This window comes from Dipodomys merriami, unplaced genomic scaffold (genome assembly GCF_024711535.1).
Source record: "Dipodomys merriami isolate MVZ:Mamm:240054 unplaced genomic scaffold, mDipMer1.0.p SCAF_680, whole genome shotgun sequence".
Taxonomy (NCBI): domain Eukaryota; kingdom Metazoa; phylum Chordata; class Mammalia; order Rodentia; family Heteromyidae; genus Dipodomys; species Dipodomys merriami.
In genome coordinates, this window is record NW_027206269.1 from 396,616 (window position 1) to 411,151 (window position 14,536).

A 14,536-nucleotide genomic window follows, 5' to 3' on the forward strand; every position below is an offset into this window, starting at 1 on the left:
TGTAATCCTAGCTACTCAGGAGGCTGAGATCTGAGGATCACAATTCAAAGCCAGCCAGGGCAGGAAAGACCATGAGACTCCAATCTCCAATAAACCACCCGACAACCGGAAGTGGTGCTGTGGCTCAAGTGGTAGATCGCTCACCTTGAGCTGAAGAGCTGAGGGACAGCACCCAAGCCCAGAGTTCAAGCCTCATGACCAAAAAAAAAAAGGCAATGCCCCTGCCTATACTAGTACTAAATTGCAAACCTTCCTAAATAAGTGGCAAATTGAACCTATTACATGAATCCCTTATAATCCACAAGGTCAAGCCATTGTGGAATGCGGTAATTTTACACTGAAGTCCCAATTAAATAAACAAAAAAGGGGGATAGGTATAAGTCACTGGACTCCCAAAGAACAGATTGCAATGGCATTAAATATTCTTCATTTTGAAATTTTAAATTTTCCATCCAACACTTCAGCAGCAGATAAATACTGGAAAGACCTGGAAAAACTCCAATCTTCATGTCAACTACATGGTGGGATGATGACAATGATAATAACTGGAAACCCAGACCCGTCAAAGTATGGGGCCATGGCTATGGCTGTGTGTCCACAGGTTCAGCGGACATCTGGCTACCAGCTGAGGAATTAAAACCCAGAAACGAAGAGAAAATCATCCAACATCGAGGAGCCTCTGGAAGAGGTCCTCAAGATGAGGATAAGCAGGGTGCCAGTGATTCACGCCTGTCATCCTAGCTACTCAAGAGGCTGAGATCTGAAAGCCCCAGAAAGGGCAGGAAAGTCCGTGAGACTCTGATCTCCAATAAGCCACCATAAAACCGGAAGTGGCGCTGTGGCTCAAGTGGTAGAGTGCTTGCCTTGAGCTAAAGAGCTGAGGGACAGCGCCCAGGCCCAGAGTTCAAGTCCCACGACTGAAAAAAAAAAAAAAAAAAAAAAAAAGAGGATAGCTAAAGGCCCAAGGAGAACAGAGAAAACCAGATCTGCAACCATTCCCACCTGGGAACAGATGAAGCTTTCACAAGAAGCTGAGAGATGCTTAAAGGACAGGAAATTAATGCAGTATCTTCGTTTATGATGATGGTGGCACTTATTCATACTGCTAGTGCCTCTTGCTCAGTACAAGCCTGTTTGGGGGATTCCTATGCTGAGTAAATCATTGTACTTGAATTGTACTGTGATACGTAACAACTCAGAAACTGGACCTGTTTGTTGGTATAGAGTTAAAATATTTAGTCAGAGGCTGGGAAGTTGGCTCAGTGGTAGAGTGCTTGTCTCGTATGCATGAGGCCCTGGATTTGGTTCCTCAGCACCACACAAGCAGAAAAAAAGCCGGAAGTGGTGCTGTGGCTCAAGTGGCAGGGCACTATCCTTAAGCTGGAGAGCTGAGGGACAGTGCCCAGACCCAGGGTTCAGCCCCCATGACCAACAAAACAAACAAACAAACAAAACTTAGTAAAAAAAAAAAAATTTGAAGGGCCTTGGATGAACATCTCTGGTCAATCTAACAGAAATAATATCTAACTCGGTATAAGCTAATGGACTCCCCTGAGGATGAAGGAGAATACAACTTTCAAAATGCAAGGTTTTTTGTTTTGTTTTATTTTTGTTGGTGCCCAGCTAAGACAATGTTCTTATTTGGGAAATGTCACCGTACATGTGGTCCCTGAGTCAGAAATTACCAGTTCTCTAAACCTATGCCTTCAATTGGCCATTGATACCATGAATAAAACCTTTTGCATGAGGGAAGGCACTTCAGTGCAAAATATCCCAACACAGAATTGAGTAGGACTTGCTGTCAGTTTGGAAGGGCACAAAAATGGAACTCAGGATGAAATTAGTCAGCAAGAAGATGAGAGCTTAAAGCCGGGAGCCGGTGGCTCACGCCTGTAATCTTAGCTACTCAGGAGGCTAAGATCTGAGGATCATGGTTCAAAGCCAGCCCAGGCAGAAAAGTCTGTGAGCCTCTTATTTCCAATAAACCACTAGAAAACCGGAAGTGGCACTGTGGCTCAAGTGGTTGAGTGCTAGTCTTGAGCTGAAGAGTGCAGGGACACCACCCAGGCTCATAGTTCAAGCCCCACAACTGACGAAAAAAAAAAAAAAAGATGATATCGTAGAGAATGAACCTTGGGATCTGTTGCCAGTGGGAAACTACAGGTCCCTGGTACCCCAAATCTTAGTTGCATAGTGCAGTCTCCTTTACTGTGTTGCTACCTGTCACGGTGGATTAAGGAGCACGCAGCAGGTTGCAACACTAGATAACCACTACTGAGCTTTTTGAGATAGGGTCTCCCAAAAATTTCCTTCCAGACTATCCCCAAACTGTGATCCTCCAGCTCTCTAACTCCTCAATCTCCAGTTCCCATTGCTGTCCCTGGACTACAGGGGATGACATAAACATGTTCAATTTGTATTTCACATTTTAATCTGGTTAACTGTGAAGAACATAAAACAAAAATAAAATAATTTACATGTCAGAAAAAAAGAAGCACTGTACTCATAACCTGACATACAGAATAGTAATCTCTTTGTATAACTACTTAATAAAAGGGAAAAACGGTTTAGCTGGGGACAGTGCTCAGCAATAAAGCACTTGTCTGTCACGGAAGAGTTGCTGGGTTTTATCCCCAACAACAGAAAAATATTAGTCGAGCAAGTCAGCCTTTGAACTTTGCAGGCCCACTGCTGTCTGTTACCAGCAGCCCAGCCCAAGTAGCCAATAGGTTCACCTGAAGGGCCAACAGCAATCAATCAGTGACAGCTGGTTAAGATTAGTCTGTGATTCTGAAACCAAGTACAGGCTCAGAGGAGATGCATAGAGTGATTGGAAAAGTCTACCACAGCATAATCTGAAAGTGGTGCCTGTGTGTGCCCTGTATGTGGCTTTGTAAAGAGCGCTAGAGTTCCAGGGATCAGGAGATGCCATAGTAAGCCTTCTGGTATCTGTGTCATCCCATAGCTAACTGCTTCCAAGGTCTTGGTCAGTCACATAATTTCCTTTGTGAGAAATCGCAGCCACCTCTGCCAAAGATTTAAGTGCCAGGCACAGTTCTGAGCCGCAGTGCAAGTTACCATATCATTTTATACAGGAGGAAACTGAAATCCAGGGAGGTTAAATAATTTGACCAAGAGCACTCAGCCAACATCGGCAACCAACTGTTCCTTCAGATCTGCGGAGGGTTTCTAGGAGAAGCCTTGGCCTACAGCCCTCCACCTGGCCAGGCCACCCTGTCACTGGGCAGAGATTGCTCTGCACTGTGGGAACAATACCTTCTGACCAGCCATCTCCATCCCCTTCCAACTGCCCCGCCAAGCAGTGCCAGTTTTCTGGCTCTGCCACCAGAAGCCTCGGAAGCTCATCTCCCTTCCCTTAGGAAGGAGTGGACACACTTGAGTGGATGTCAGACTCACCCGAGGAATGGGTTTAAAATACAAGTCCCTAGACCCCAGGGTCTGAAGCAGGGCCCACTCGTGGAAGGTGTGGTCCTGGACCGCATTCAAAGGAAATCTGGCCTGGTGTGGGTGGGAGGGTCAGAGGACACCTGACGACGGTAACAACAGATCAGATGCTCAAAAGCCAGGACCAGGGATGCACCTGCACGTCCCACGGCCCGAGATCCCTTCCTGTCTTCGCTTCTCCACACCACGCAAGGCCCCACAGAAGACAGCAGAAACGGAGCTACAAGTTCGGTCTGGCCCCGCTCGCGAGCGAGGCAGCAGGGTCGGAGCCGGGCGCCGGTCCCAGCTGTGTGTCCATCCATCCAGTCCAACGCCACTTCCTCCCCCGCGGCTCGGGTCCCGGGCCGTTTATCAGAGCGACGGGAGACGCGGGCAGGTGCCCTGCGGCCAGTCTCACGGCACCCGGCGCCTCCGAGGCGGCGAGAGGGGACTGGCCCAAGGTGACCCGTCGCGAAGGGGCCGCGCCCGGCCCGGCTCCGGCCAGGCCCCCCGCAGGGCCGCAGCCGGGAGGCGCGGGGCTCCGCGGGGCCCGGGGCGGGGGGGGGGGCAGGGAGGGTCGCAGGCCGCGCCGGGCGCCCGCGCCGCGCCTCCCCGCGCCCCCACCACACCCCCGACCCGCGTTCCGGCCCGCGCCCCTGCGGTCCGCGCCGCGGCACTCACCGGACTTCGGAGGGTAGCGATAGGCCGAGTTCGCCTGGATGTCGATGTCTTCCACCCCCGCGATGCGACGGCTCAGGATGGAACCCATGGTGCGCGGCACTGCCCGCCGAGCCGGGGCTGGGCAGGGGAGCGGGAGCGAGGAGACGGCGGCCGCGACCTCCTCAGAGCGACATCGCCCTGACCAGGCCGCACGGACGCGCGTCCACTGCCCCGGCGGCGCCCCGCCCCCGCCCCGGCCCGCTGGAGCCCGACGCGGCGCCCCGCCCCCGGACTGACGCCCCCTGGGAAACAGAGTCCACTCCAGCGGAGCCGCGGCGCCACCAACGCGTGGACACACTACATCTCCCAGGGTGCTCCGCGCGCGACGGGCCTCCGGGGGAAAAACCAAGGGGCCCGGGCGGAGGGAAGTCCAGCCTCCGGCCGCGCTCAGAGAAGCCTTCCCTGCTCGGCCCCCTCGCGGAACTGAGCCCAGAACTCGGCCGTCCCCTTCGGCATCGGTTTGTACGCAGACCCTGGTGTGGAAACAGCGCCTCCGCTCGCACCCCCACACCTAAACATCTTCCCGAGCCACGGCGGCTCCCCCACTTCCCAGGGCCGGCAGAGGGTGCACCTTTACCTGCCGGGCGGAGAGACCCGGCGACCCCGCCCGCCGGCCCGGGGCGCGGCTCGCGCGGGACGCCGCCCGAGCACCTGCGGCGAGCACCTGCTGGAGCTGGATCCCGCCCGTATTTACACACGCGTGCGACTTGTGGGTGCGGACGCGGGAGGGAAACACTGGCCCGGAGCCAGCGAAGGGGCGACTCCGTTCAAAAAGAATGCGCTCTACCTGACTCACCTAACCCTTTATGAGAACGGTTTTTAAAAAAGAAAAAAAAATTACAAAGCATACAGATATACCAGAACCCAAAGCATCTCTTAGGCCCCCACGTCCTTAAACCACTGCTTTGAAGACTTGACTTTTCGCCCCCGCCCACCACGAAAGACTGGACCATGGACACTGAGGCACAAATGCCCCCACATAAAGCGCTGAAAGCCAGTTTGCAACCATCAGGGTCAGGGTTGAAACCTCACAGGTTGCAATTAATTTCCTGACTTTTGACTCACACCTCTGTTGCAAGAGACCAAAGGAAGGTCCGTTACCACTCCCTTTCCCAGTTGAGGAACTGGGTTTCCAAGAAAAGTGTTCCCCAATCCACGCTGTGTGGGGAGAGCAGCTAGGAAGGCCAGCAGCAGGCTAAAGTCTCAGGTGGTAAATTCACCATTGTCCATGGTTAAAATGTCCTATACCTTTTGTGGGGGGAGGGGGGCGGCTAGAATCCAGTGTTGTCAGATCTTGGAATGACACATTAGAAGTGTGAGGTACCTGCCTACTTGTGTAGGCATTATTGTGCTGGGCGCCTTGTTCAGAACCCCACTTCGTTCTCTTATAGGGAAATTGTTTTTCTCCACAGTACAAGGGATTGAACCTAGGGCCTTAACCATGCTAAGGGAGCACTCACTCTGCCACTTTATGCCTTTACCCTGTAAATTCTTCTGTATTTTCATCCAAATTTAAAGAGGCTTATATAAGTACCCACTCCAGTTCACAGTGAATGGTATGATAAAGCTGGAATTTGTGTTACCTAGCACTTCCCTTTCTCCCAAACAGGAATGGGCTATGTACCAGATTTCAAGTCCTGTGAAAAAGGCCCCATTTAAGGTGGCTTGGAGGACAGATACCAATGTCCAGATGGAATGAGGAAGTGAGTCTAGGTGTGGAAATAAGCCATATGGCACACAGGTAGGAGAAAAACCAAGGACTCAAAGTATTCCCACTCAAGAGCAAAATTTAACCCATGGTTGACAGCCAATAAATTCCACAAAACAGGGCATAGGCAATCAAAAGTAAGCTAATCAAAGACATAGAACCCACTCCCAACCCTGTCTCTGCTTTTTCTACCTGCATCCTATCCTCCTGTCTTGGTACATTCTCCTACCAGCCCAATATACACAACTCCCACTCAGTGTGGCCTTTCCTTTTTAAAAAATTCCTTTCCACTGACTCCTATATACACTTTCAGATGCATACTGACAAAAATCTATGATTTAATTAATGGCCCTTGCTGATCCTGCAGAGGGAGGAGTCCTGAAGTCCGACCTAGTCAAGTGAAAAACAGCCAACAGCATATCTTCCCTGTAGGCCTGGACTAAGGCAGGTATTTCACTGGCAAGACCTTTCATTAAGTCTTCTCACAGAAATGAGGAAACCTTTTCTCTGCCAAAAACTATTTGGATATTTATAACATCATTCCAGAGCCTAGATTTGTTGCATTTCACTTTGAAACAAGCTCCTAGACTGTTTCAAGTCCTGCTTGTGGTTATCTTGACAGGGCCAAACTACACGATTTTGAGGGTTTCCTAAGCAGTCCAGGCTGGACCTCCCTCACCCCTGTGGACTCAAAGTGGGCTCGGTGCTCTCCCAGCAGTATTTTTCTGTGTTTAGCCACACTCAGCTGAGAGATAAAGTCTTCCCGATTGGGCCCATGTTCCACTATCATCTCACGTGATTCATCTGTTTATGGAACAAATATTTATCATCTAACTACTATGTGGTAGGCTATGAGGCAAGATGGAATGATGGGACATGCTAAACAAGGACTTCAAGCCTAAGGAAGAAACAAGACACATTTCGGCAAGGTCCTCAACCTCCCTGGCCCCAGATAATAGAAGAATCTAGAAATGCCTTCCCACCCACTACCCCATCTCCTGGCCACAGCTGTCAGGTCCCATACCTGCCTGCTAAGAAATCCAAAGTCCAGGCTCCTAGCTGAAAAACAAGGTATTTCTTTTTTCTTTCCTTGCCAGCGTTAGGAAAACAAGCTGGCTGGGGAGGGAAGTAGGCTGACCCTTCACTCGTCACTTGGACTTCACCCCTCGCAAGATTAGCCTGGAAGAGCTCCTTCTACGCTAGGCAAACCACTTGCTCTGAAAGCCAGTTTTAAGACTGAGTTTGTCTCTCTTTCCTTGTGTGTAAAATGAGGTTTGGGCTTCCACGAGTGGTCTAGGAGGCGGCAAAAGGGCTGAGAGCTAGAACTGGTTCACCATCAGCAGGGAGAGTCTGGGAGATTTCCACACGAGAGGAAACAGACTAAAGCATTCCGGACCGACACCCAGGTCTGTCTGACTCGCCAGCCGGCCCACTTTCCACCAAGCTTTATTGCAGTTCCCATGGCAACCAGGGAATTGGAGATCATCCTTGAGGTTGCCTCTTCTTGTGTGCTGAGCCCGTGCTGAGTGCTTTGTTCCCGACAGAAACACAGGCCCATTCTAAGAGGAAGGAAGAGGAGAGGGAGGAAGAAGAAAAAGGAGGAAGAATAAACCCTAGCCCACGTGGTAGTAAAGTGTCTGAACCCCCGCTTCCGCCAGGGCTGAGGTCCCTAGGGCCAAGCACCCAGCTTCGGCCCTCTAACAAGCTAACCCCCATTTCCTCCTCAATCCTCCGGGCTATCTAGGGACCCAGCATCCGTACCCTCTACCAGTCCCCCTACCATCCTCCTCCCACCACCCCAATGGAGGAGACTCCGCGGGAACCAGCTCAGACGAAGCCCGGCCGGGCCGCACTTCCTCGGGGAGCTCCGCCCGTGAGCAGAGCCGCGCCCCTCCCCGCAGCCCTTTCCCCAGAAGCCAAGTCAGGGCCAGGAACAGAATTAAGGACCCCCCCCCCCCCCACAAACGGGCTAGAACCACACCAGGGCCGCTCAGCGGGGGCGGCGAACCTTCCCGCGCGTCCCGACCCCGCAACCAGCCCCAACGTTCTTCCACTCGCGACGTAGACCGGAAGCGGCATGCGGAGGCTGTAAACACGGTCCTCGACGTCCCCCCCCCCCCCCCGCTCCAGGCCCCGCCCCCGACACGTGACGTACACCCTGCCCGCCCCCGCCGCCACCTCATTGGACAGCCAGCTTTGTTTACCTTATATGGCCAGGTCCTAACACCCCACGGCGGGCCATTGGCCGGGGGACGGCCTCACTCAGCTGACATCACCCGAGAAAGAACGGTGCAAATAAACCAGAGCACTCTGGGAAATGGAGTCCTGAGCCGCTCCGGAAGTGTCTCCGCGGGGTCCTGGCGTCCGCTGGCTGCGTTGTGCGTGGGAAAGTGGGTGCTGCTGCGCCGGAGGCTGTCGGCCCGGCCTGTCGGTCCCGGGAGCCATCCTGTCCCTTGTCGCTCCCGCCGTGTGGCACGATCGAGAGCCAGGCCGGGTTGGAGAGGGTTGGGGAGAAGGTTGATGCGAAGTGTAACACTGCCAGCCCCACACCGGCAGGCTTCCCGGAGGCAGTGACTTGGAGCATCGCCTGGAAAGGCAGACTCTCTCGTTCATGATATTAAAAGTTGGCATGTACTGTGTACTGGGCATCCAGGGCCTCCGCTCCTCCCCCCCCCCCCCCCCGCCGGGGCCGCCTGGCGGCGGGGGCGGCGCGGACTACAGATCCCAGCATGCCCCGGCGCGCGCGGGGCGGCGAGGCGCGTTGAGTCAGAGCGCACAGTAAATATTTGTATTAGCCGGGGCCGGCTCGCTAATGGTGGACGCGTGAGGCGGAGGCGCGAGCGCGCGGGGAGGCCGGAGCGGGCAGCGCGGCGGCGGCGCCATGTCCGTGAACATGGACGAGCTGAAGCACCAGGTCATGATCAACCAGTTCGTGCTGACGGCGGGCTGCGCGGCCGACCAGGCGAAGCAGCTGCTGCAGGCGGCCCACTGGCAGTTCGAGGTGCGCGCGGGGGCGGGCGCGGACTCGTGGCGGGGTGCCGGCCGCAGACTCCGCCCGGCGGCCAGGCCCGAGCCCCCGACGGGCCTCCGTCCCCGGGGTGTGTGTGTTTGGGGGGGGGGGGAGGACGACCCCACCCCCGCGATTCAGACGCGGAGCCGTCCTCCCTCCCCCCTTCCCCCTTTGTCCGGGTAACGGCCGAGGGCGGGCCGGCCGGCCGGAAGGAGGACTCCGGGGGGCCTGGCGGGGCGAGCGGGGGTCCGGGAGGGCGGAGCCGCGGCGAAGCCTGCGCCCCGAAGGTCTCGGTGGGCCCTGGGGGTGGGGGGGCGGCCCGCGGCGTGTGCGCACACCTCCATGTGCATCTGTGTTTACGCACGCCCGGCGCCTGGGCGTCAGCGGGGCACTGCGGGGGGCGCGGGCCCGGGCGCGGGGCGCGGGTCTGGGCGGCTGTCCGGGGGTGGGGGGGGGGGGGGAGACGCGCGTGGTGGTGTTCGGGGCGTGCTCTTGCGTGTACGCCCGTGGCGCCCGCGCACCGGGCCCGGGGGTGCGGGGTGTGTGTGTACACACACGGCGTGGAGAGGCTGGGCGGCGCGCCGGGGCCTCCCACTCCCGCGCGGGGGCCGTGTGTGCCGGCGTACCCCGCCTCCGAGGGGGCGGCCCGCGGGAAGAGTGATGTACACAGGTCACTAGTTTTCATGTCACCTGAGCCGGAGGGGAGGTTTGCCCGGGTCTGCCCCCCACCCCAGCTCTCTCCAGATCTATAGGACAGTAGCGTCCACGGCGGTTGGTGCCGTCTGACCCCTCTGTAATGCCCAGACCCCGGAGTTCAACCCATGGTGGCTTCCGGGAATGAGGCCAGAGCCGCTGGAGCTGTGCCCGCGTCCCAGGTATAGGGTTGGGGGCCGAGAGGCTGTTTTCCCAATGAGTGCCATGCCCAGGACAGGTGTTTGGACCTCCAGGGAGAACCAAGGCAGGCTCAGCTTCTCCACTTCCTGAGGTGGGGATCAGAATGCCCCCCTGCCGAGGAAAGCGGTGGCTCTTTCCGGCCATTGCTCCGCATGGCCTAATAAAGAGACCTCCAGGCCAAAGGGGAGCCTGCTTTCTCTGGCCCCTTTTGCCTGGGGGGGGGGGGAGGGGCTCGACCGTGTAGTCTGCTAGCCAGCCCTCCTACCGGCCGGGTCCCTCCCTCCTGCATCTCTGCCCATCTCTCCAGCTACCCCCTCACCGGCCCTGTTGGTCTCTAGGATGTGGCAGAACTAGCAAAACCACATTTGTGACAGTTTGGTCCCATTACAGGGCTCCCTGTATGCCTGGGGCTGGGATCCGCAGTGGGAAGTGAGCTCACCCCTCAGGCAGAATGGGTTGGAGTGAAAATGTAGCTTGGAAAATTGGGGTCGGCTAGAAACATCCTGCAGCCTGGTAACCCCAGAATAGCAACTCTGTGCCTTTGGTTGTGAGACTCAGTTTTACCGCCTATAAAATGGGGGAGAGGGGTTGGATAAGGAGAGAAACCTCAGTCCTCTGCCTCCAGTGAGGGGTTTCTTATGGCTAGCCCTTCCCCCTCCAGGCCACCTCCCACCTGGCCGGCACACCCAGCAGGCAGCGTTTCTGGGTCACGTTCTCGGATTCAGGTGCTAATGGGGGCAGAGGCTGCTGGGGGAAGGGACCTCTGCTATCTGGGCAAATGTTTCTCAATGGAGAACTCACACACATTAGTCTTTGGAGGGCTCCGGGGTTTTGAGTTTTGCAAAAGGAGCCTGGGCTAGGGGTCTTGGTGTTAGGAAAGTTGCTCCCACATCATTGTTTGGGGACACCCAGACAGGGTGGATAGGGCGGCTGCAGCAGGAAATTCCCAGAATAATTCATTCAAATAACTTCAACATTCACACAGAACGAGGAGGACAAGCCCTGGGGGCCAGGCTGGGTTTCTGGGTGTGTTGAGCTAGGGAGGAGGCAGAGAATTGTGCTGGCACCAGGCCGCACCAGCTGAGCATAGATCTGAGGGGTAACAGTGACTCCGGGCCTGGACCTGGCTGTGCTGGGCCCTGAGGACCAGCCACCCTGTACTTCCACAAGAACAGCTGTTCCCTCATTTCTGGCAGGGGCTCCTCAAGGCCTGCCTGCTGGAGAACCTCTCCCCTGCTCTGTCACACAGCAGCTCTGGACAGAGTCAGGCTGTTCCTTGCTGTGGTTTACTTTCTGCTTCTTTACCCTCTACCCTCTTGGCCAGTTTTGGGTTTTGTTGTTGTTTTTTCAGACGTGGGGCTTGAACTCTGGGCCTGGGCACTGTCTCTGAGCTCTGCAGCTCAAGCGAGAGCTCTACCACTTGCGCCACAGCACCACTTCCTGTTTTCTGGTGGTTCATTGGAGATGAGTCTCATGGACTTTCCTGCCCAGGCTGACTTTGAACTACAATCCTCAGATCTCAGCCTCCTGAGTAGCTAGGATGACAGGCATGAGCCCCGGGCACCTGGCTCTCTTTGCCAGTCTTAAGGGTTTTGCCTGGAGTCTCAGTCCTGGGTCCTAATCCCACCTCTGCCTCCTGCTCACCAAGCAGCCCTCACTTTCTCTGTACAATGGGGGATACCATTGACAGCCTTTGGGATAAGGGTGGTGACAGTGAGTGCACTAGTTTTTAGTTTTGACTGTTGGAGCCCTGCTCCAAAAGGGACAGTAGGGTGCCACATGTCACTGCCATGTCCAGTGGCAGGCTCACATCTAGGCTTGTGGTCCTGCTCACCACCTGAGGCCATTCCTTAGAGGCACACACACACACACACACACACACAATTCCAGGCCCTCACAATTACAGTGTGGGAACCTGGAGGCCTCCTAGTCACACAAGTGGAAAAACAGACTTGGACAGAGCCACGGCCATGTGGTCAGCCAGGGATAGAGCTGAGAGAGAGAGCTGGGATGAGAAGCAGGGCTCAGACTCATTTTTCAAGTTCCCCTGGTTCACACATGAGGAAACTAAGGTCTAGAGAAGGGTAGGAACTTGCCATACATCAAGGTGCTGACAGAATGAAGGCTGAGAACCAGCTGGGCTAGTTAAGGGTCATACCACCTCTCCTCATGACACAGGGTAAGGGTATTTACCACCTGTCCCCCAGAGCCATGGTGACAGCTCTGTCCCTGCTGGCTTAGCCACCCCAGCCCGCCCTACCCCCCTGGGCAGGCTGGGTCTGAGAGGTAAGCTCAGCCTTTCTCCCTGCAGACCGCCCTCAGCGCCTTTTTCCAGGAGACTAACATCCCTTACAGCCACCACCACCACCAGATGGTAAGTGTCCCTGGAGACCTGGGGGTGGCTGGGGTGGAGGACAGGGGTGCATGCGCCCAGGACCTGGTGGGCAGCCTGAATTGAGCTTCGGGGACACTTCCAAAGCAGAGGGCTGAGGAAGCCTTGTGATCCCCGAGTAGGAAGAGGGCACGCATTGTGCCGGGTTGCACACCTTCCGTGGGGGAGTCTGCTTCTCCCTTTCCTCATGGGCCTGGATGCCGGCCAGGCACAGGACAGCGCACGCTCAGCCCTCCTCTCCTTTCTTCCCCCACAGATGTGCACTCCCGCCAACACCCCCGCCACGCCCCCCAACTTCCCCGATGCCCTCACCATGTTCTCGCGTCTCAAGGCCTCTGAGAGCTTCCACGGCGGCGGCGGCGGCAGTCCGATGGCCACAGCCACGTCACCCCCGCCTCACTTCCCGCATGCCGCCAACGGCAGCTTCGCCACCCCCAGCTGGCCAGCCACAGCCTCGCCCCCCGGGGGCCCACAGCACCACCAGCCGCAGCCGCCCCTGTGGACTCCGGCACCCCCTTCCCCAGCTTCAGACTGGCCACCCCTGGCCCCCCAACAGGCCACCTCGGAACCGAAGGCCCACCCGGCCATGGAGGCGGAGAGATAAGGGAGGCCCCTCCCCCCTCCCGGAGGCCAGGTCCCCGTGGGGCGGGGGAGAGGATGTCTCCGCGGGCCCCTTCACCCCTCCTCTGTCTGCACCCCCGTGCCCTGGAGCCCTGGAAGGGAGAGACTGGACTCTAGCCAGGCAGGGACACGTCTTTGTGCCGCACGCCCAGCTACATGCTCGTGAGGTCAGCACAGGCGCGCGGCAGCTCGCATGGACTTGGCTCCGGCGCTGGAGCACAGCACCTTGAAGACCAAACAGCATCCCACCGGGACCTGCCCACCTGCCCAGGGCTGCCACAGAGACTTGCCCGGCGGAGAGGAGACAAGGCTGGCTCCCACTGGGAGTCCTCGGGGGCCAGCAGGCCTAGATCCTCACCCCCGGGAAGCGCAGGGCCCTCTCCGCATGCGCACGCAGCCATGTCTGTGTGTTTATACATGTGTTGCTCTTCAGAAAGCAACCTAGTTTATGGGGCAGCTGGACGTTGCATGTTAGTGTGAGCCCCAAACCCCTTGCCCGCCGCCCTCTCCCTAGGGCCCTGCCTCACCCCACCCCCCTCACCAGCCAGCATTGCTGTTCCCTGCAGAGAAAAGGATTGTGGGAAACTCCAGGCCTCTTCCCACCCGTCTCCCAGCACCTGCCTGCTAAGGGCTGCCTGCATGCCTCCCCCAGAGCCCAGGGGTATCCAATCCCACCCCCTTTTAACAAAAGAGAAGAATTAATTCCAAACGCCACCAGGCTCTGTGGTCTTGCCTCTATCCTGGGCTCTGCTGTTGAAGGGGCAGCTGAGCTGAATGCAGGCCACTTTAGTCTCACCTGGCTTCACACTGCTTCTGCCAGTCACTGTCGTCAAGTGCTCCTGCCTGCCTGAGGCTTTTCTGCTGAAGTTGGTTCTTTTTGGACTGGGTTCCAAGAATCCCACACACTGTCCACATACATGCTTACTTGCACCCACACATCAAAACCCCCAGTTTTGAGTATGCTAAGCTAATAAATACCTTCCTCTTCCAGGACTAGGTGAGGCACCTGGAGGTCCCAGCATCCACCTGGGATGTCTGTGTGACTAGGGTGCAACTGGGGGTGGGGGTGGGGGGGAGAGACAGACATCTCTGGCCTCCCCAGTCTCCACTCAGAGATGGAGAGAGTTCTCAGGAAACTGCCTTATGCTCCCATCCACCAGTGGTGGGAAAAGGCCTTGTCACTTAGGAGTCGCCTGCCGTGCGGGTAAATGCCTGCACCTTCCTGTGGACAGATTGCTGGGGTGGATGTACTAGGTGTGCAGGGAGCAGCACTAGGTCTTGATTCCAGAAGGCGGGAGGCTGTGGGGTACCAGGTTTTTTATTTTGGGTTTTGCCAGTCCTGAGGCTTGAGTTCAGTGGGTGCTGTTTCTGGGCTTCCTTTGCTCAAGGCTAGCATGCTACCACTTGAGCCACAGCGCCACTACTGGCTTTTTCTGACTATTTGTTGGAAATGAGTCTGCCTGACGTTTCTGCCTGGGCTGGCTTCAATCCTCAGATCTCAGCCTCCTGAGTAGCTAAGATTGCAGGTGGCACCAGTTTTGTTTTGTTTTGTTTTTTTCCTTCAGGAGCTTCTGGATGGCCTGTAGTAGTCCTAACCTTCATTCTTCAAAGTGGGCCTCAGGCACAGCCCCTAGCTTGAGGTGCAGGACCTTGGGTCTGAAGTCCATCTCCCTGACAGCAGCCTCTGGCACCAAAAATAGACTGAAGTTTTAGAAGTGCCCTCTCCAAGACCGCACAGTGGCTCATA

At 56.4% G+C, this 14,536-nt stretch overlaps 2 protein-coding genes across 3 annotated transcripts in view; one reads left to right on the plus strand and one right to left on the minus strand.

Annotated features, from left to right (window-relative positions):
- LOC138816080 (E3 ubiquitin-protein ligase MGRN1-like) overlaps positions 1-4,343 on the minus strand; it is a 51,629-nt gene extending 47,286 nt beyond the window's left edge. For both annotated transcript variants that reach the window (XM_070005637.1, XM_070005636.1), the window contains exon 1: positions 4,126-4,343. In XM_070005637.1, coding sequence (XP_069861738.1) covers positions 4,126-4,213 — 88 coding nt within the window. In that variant the 5' untranslated portion in view covers positions 4,214-4,343. The remainder of the gene's footprint in view (positions 1-4,125) is intronic.
- Positions 4,344-8,630: 4,287 nt separating this feature from the next.
- LOC138816082 (UBA-like domain-containing protein 1) lies at positions 8,631-13,503 on the plus strand. Its single transcript, XM_070005640.1, has 3 exons — positions 8,631-8,873; positions 12,088-12,150; positions 12,425-13,503. Exons 1-3 carry the CDS (start codon positions 8,754-8,756, stop codon positions 12,770-12,772), a joined length of 531 nt encoding a protein of 176 aa, XP_069861741.1. The 5' UTR covers positions 8,631-8,753; the 3' UTR covers positions 12,773-13,503.
- Positions 13,504-14,536: the final 1,033 nt, after the last annotated feature.